General features: G+C 40.1%; 1 protein-coding gene across 1 annotated transcript in view; it reads left to right on the plus strand.

Moving 5' to 3' along the window:
- The window catches only part of cadm4 (cell adhesion molecule 4), a 190197-nt gene extending 186396 nt beyond the window's left edge, over window positions 1-3801 (plus strand). Inside the window, exon 7 of the mRNA XM_008324218.3 lies at window positions 3539-3801. Coding sequence (XP_008322440.2) covers window positions 3539-3801 — 263 coding nt within the window. The remainder of the gene's footprint in view (window positions 1-3538) is intronic.
- The last annotated feature ends 895 nt before the right edge of the window (window positions 3802-4696 follow it).

Below are 4696 nucleotides of genomic sequence, written 5' to 3' on the forward strand. Positions count from 1 at the left end.
TACGTTACCAGTTCCCAGTGTACCTTGGGTTCATCTCTGAACTCGTACAGTAGTTCGTCAACTCCGTTTTACTTCTTCTCCTTCTCCATGATGAATTACTGTTATACCGTTGGCCCTAATTAGGTTGGGCTGGAAGGAGTCGGCGCTAACACAGATCAGGGTCACAAACACGCTGGTTTTATGCATCTCCATGGGCGATGGCTCTGCAGTTATCACACGCACTGACCAGCAATTGCACACTGGCCTGGGTTGATTAGCCATTAGTTGCCATGAACTCATTAACGTGGCAAGGAGCGGGACTGAAAAGGTTACAGATTTAATGGGATGTATAAAAGAGCATCTCTCTCTCTCTCTCTCTCTCACACACACACACATACACCAGTCTCTAAAAAATGTGTTCTCCCTGGTTCGACTTACCTCTACCTTTCACTTTGTCTTAACACATGCCTCTGTCTCGTTCCTATAAAATAGACCATGTACATTTCTTCAAAGGCAGAACTTGACAAAAGAAAAGAGTGAGAGAGAGAGAGAGAAAGAGAGAGAGAGCGAGTTATAGTGCTGACACAAGAAGAGTGCAAAAAGAGATTGATGATCTCAGGGCCAGTGGGAGAAGGAAAGGAAAGAGACAAAGGCATACTTACCAATAAATTACTCCTGAGCAGAAAAGGGCACTGTGTGTGTGTGTGTGAGAGAGAGAGTGAGGAAGAGAGGGAAAAAGAGTGAGAGAGAGAGACTGAGTCGAAGGGCCGGAGTTGGAGTCTATATTTCCGGGTTTATTTTATGGTATATTTGCATTTAAGTTTGTTGGCAAATACTATTAATGAAATGAAAGTGAAAACTGAATATGGAACGTGGAAGTGAATAACTTGCACACCACTGGACACAACAAAGTATGACCTCTACCCATCACCGTAGTGAACAGGGGGCAGTTCGATGCCCAGGGAGCAGTGTGTGGCGATGGTGCCTTGCTCAGTGCACCTCTGTGGTAACTTGACAGCTGGTGGAACTCGAACCAGAAACCTTCTGGGCCAGAAGGCTATATATATATATTCTGAAGGCTATATATATATGTATATATATATATATATATATATATATACATATATATATAGCCTTCAGAATATATATATATAGCCTTCTGGCCCAGAAGGTTTCTGGTTCGAGTTCCACCAGCTGTCAAGTTACCACATATATATGTATACACGTATATATATATATATATACGTGTATATGTGTATATATGTATCTCTCTCTATATTTATATATATACATGTATATATAAGTATATAGGTATATATAGATAGATAGATATATACATATATACACATATACACGTATATATGTATACACGTATATATATATATATATATATACATACACACATATAGATATAGATATATATATATATAGTTGTCAATTTTGTTTTTTAAACTAAATTTTTGTTTACTCATGATTAATCCGGATAAATCACACTTATCTGTAAATCACTGGAACAGAAAGAAAACTAACAGCAGGTAGATGTGGGTGTTTCACGTCTGCCTTCATTCATGACTAATCCAAACTTTGGAATTATTCATATGGAAAAAGAAAAACCTCAAATGTTAACTTCCTAGTGTCTGTGGATTGGTCGTCACATCGTTGCATCGTAACAGACTTTCTTTCCACACCTCAGTGGAAGTCCTTGTCCTGAAAACTATTAATCAGTCCGCAGTCCTTCACAATCCATTTGGTGATTACGTCAGTCGGCCCGTCGCTCGTAGACTAACTTACTGCCCTGCACTCTGTGAGGCTGCTTGGACACAAAGCAGGCTGGGCTTCGACATGGTACGTGTGAGTAAACAACAGCTTGCGTGTCATCGGTATTCGAGCAGCTGGGTGGTGGTATTACAAGGTTTTATTAGTTATTACCAGAGGTGTGGACTCGAGTCGCACAACTTGGACTCGAGTCAGACTCGAGTCATCAATTTGATGACGTTAGACTCGACTTGACAAAATGTAAAGAGACTTGCCACTCGACTTGGACTTTAACATCAATGACTCGTGACTTCACTTGGACTTGGAGCCCTTTGACTCGACAAGACTTGATACTTTCTCCAAAACCCAAAGTGATCTATAGAAATATATTATTATTTTGTTTAAAAGGACTCGAAACAGAAACGGCAGGACTTGGGACTTGACTTGACACTTTTCAGTCTTGACTTGGACTCGACTCGGACTTTGCCTGTCCTGACTTGAGACTTGACTCGGACTTGAGTGCAAAGACTTGAGACTTACTTGTGACTTGCAAAGCAATGACTTGGTCCCAGCTTTGGTTATTACATTCACAACACAAAATTGAAAAAAAAAATATTTACAACTACTTTAAACAAGTTGCTCGCATGCCAGGTTAAGGCATTTCTCTTTTCTTTTTTCTTTTTTTACTTGCAAATGGAATATCTCCGTGGCAACACAGACACTCCACAGCTCTTGGTCTCTGTATGGCTCTGTTTTCGGGAGATTGAATAAGTCACAGATTTTTTTTTTTTTTTTTTTCTCTCAGCTGCCATGATACATCAGACGATGTGGCAGTGATGGAGAGCGCGCTCCTATATGTTCCATTTGCCTCTGAGATGAATGGCAGCCTGCGATAATGCTCCACAACACCAGTTCAAACAGGTGTTGTGTTCACCATAGGCATTTACCCACAGACATGTTTTATTAGTATTACTACCTGATAACATGCAATATAAACATTATATGGAAAAGTGGTGGCTTAGTGGTTAAGTAAGCGGACTTAGAAGGACTCAGGTTCGAGTACACCAGCTTGACTTTCACTTCAACCACACTTTTCAGTAAGTTAACAATGTGATATTAATGTACTAAAACATAAAAAAAAAGTTTTTATTTATCCAACCTTTTTAACTCTATTGTCTTAAGCTTTGTTTAATCAAAACAACAACAACAATATACTATAATCAATATGTCGTCTCATAAGCTTATGGAGGACCAATCCAAAAACAAAACATTTCAATGTGTCACACTGGATAAAACAACATTTAGCAATACACCGGAGTCGTTTCTAACAGTGAAAATGTACTGTACAATGCAATACGGCATATTGTAAGTATATGTACATTATGAATAGTTATATGCATATGTGTCATTTGTGAATAGATATGGTATGAATAATGACATGGTAAGGTTATTACACTGAATGACATTCCTGATGCAACCATCTCTGCCAAGCAGGAAGTTGGAGCCTGGGACTTTCTGCATGAAGACCAACCGCCCTTGAAGTCTATGTAAAGTTATTTGTATTTATCTGAATTCCCATGCCTTTTTTGTCCAAACAGGCCATATTGCTTTTTCCAGTTAAAATCCTTTGGCGACTTGACCGAGGCATACACGGAGCTTGATCGATAGTTGCATGTTTTTGTTCTTTTAGTGCATACTGCTTTAAAACCCCGCCATCCCCTGTGTGAAAACAGTACTGCATGTATTAGTTTCCATGTTTCCATGTGTTTGTTATCCCATTCCCATATGCCCTGTCTGTCTGTAGATGTGTCTGTCATCACAATGGTCCTTCCCACCCCTACCTCCACAAAACCAATCATCCTGCTTTCCACCACCCCAACCCTAATAACACCCAACCATGGCTTGGAGCATAAAGGTAACATGCACCCACACACACACACACATCTAGAAACAAATATGTTAACTTTTTTTTTTTTCTGCTACTGCCACCCTCCATTGCTCTCCTTGTCCTTTCCTGTTCTCCTTCGGTGTCTTCCACCCCGTCGCTGTTGTGATGAGCTGTGTTAATGCCACTCAGGTAAATCGCAAACCTTTCCTCCTGCATCTTTTATTTGCCCTGCCTCATGAGGCTCTGTGTTCAAAGAGGCAACCGTGTATGCAACATGCAAGCACAAGCAACCGCTCCCCTCCGCCTTGTCCTGAGCGTTTGATGATCCCCAAACATTGCTGCGTCAGCATGTGTTTGAATGTATGTGTAAAAGAGAGAGAGGGGTAGGAGAGGGAACGCATGCTCAGTTTTCTTTAAGATCTTTTCTGGTCCAAACGCTGACCTTGGTTAGACCAATAGTACTTACGGGGGAGCAGGACCTTGGTATAGGACAAGGACAAGACTGGACATTAATAAGAAAAAAAAAAGTATACAATACAGAATTATCAATTATTTTTTTAACCAACAATTTCAGAAAGAAAAAAAAAATCACCTTCTTACTATAACTAGAAAGTGTCCCACAACGGAAAAAAACAAACAAATCAATAACAGTACGTTTTTTGACAGTAAAATAAGGTCAGGTTTGTCTGGTGTTTATTAGCAAGCGTGTTGACGGCTAATGTAAAAACTGATGATAAATGCAGCAGAATATCAGGTTTAATCCACAGCGCAGCTGCAGCGCTCGACTTCGGCTCCGAAAAAACACCTTATGATTAAGTAGGTGTTACTTACCGTGAGGAGCACACGGTTACACAAGAAGACGATGTACGTATAAACTGATTTTGCACTAATTTAGTCAACGGTGCAAGTCCTTCACTGCGTCGTGGAAAACTGCGGCTAGATGCCAATACCGGGCTACTGTCCTTGATTCGTGTCATCAGCATTATTTTAAATTCCGTTAACTACACAGACGGTTATTTTAATGTCAGATTAGCATCATGTAGCTGAGGACAAAAGAGCGCCAGGTACAGCTGT

Source organism: Cynoglossus semilaevis, chromosome 13, assembly GCF_000523025.1.
Source record: "Cynoglossus semilaevis isolate Cse_v1.0 chromosome 13, Cse_v1.0, whole genome shotgun sequence".
In the NCBI taxonomy this organism is placed as follows: domain Eukaryota; kingdom Metazoa; phylum Chordata; class Actinopteri; order Pleuronectiformes; family Cynoglossidae; genus Cynoglossus; species Cynoglossus semilaevis.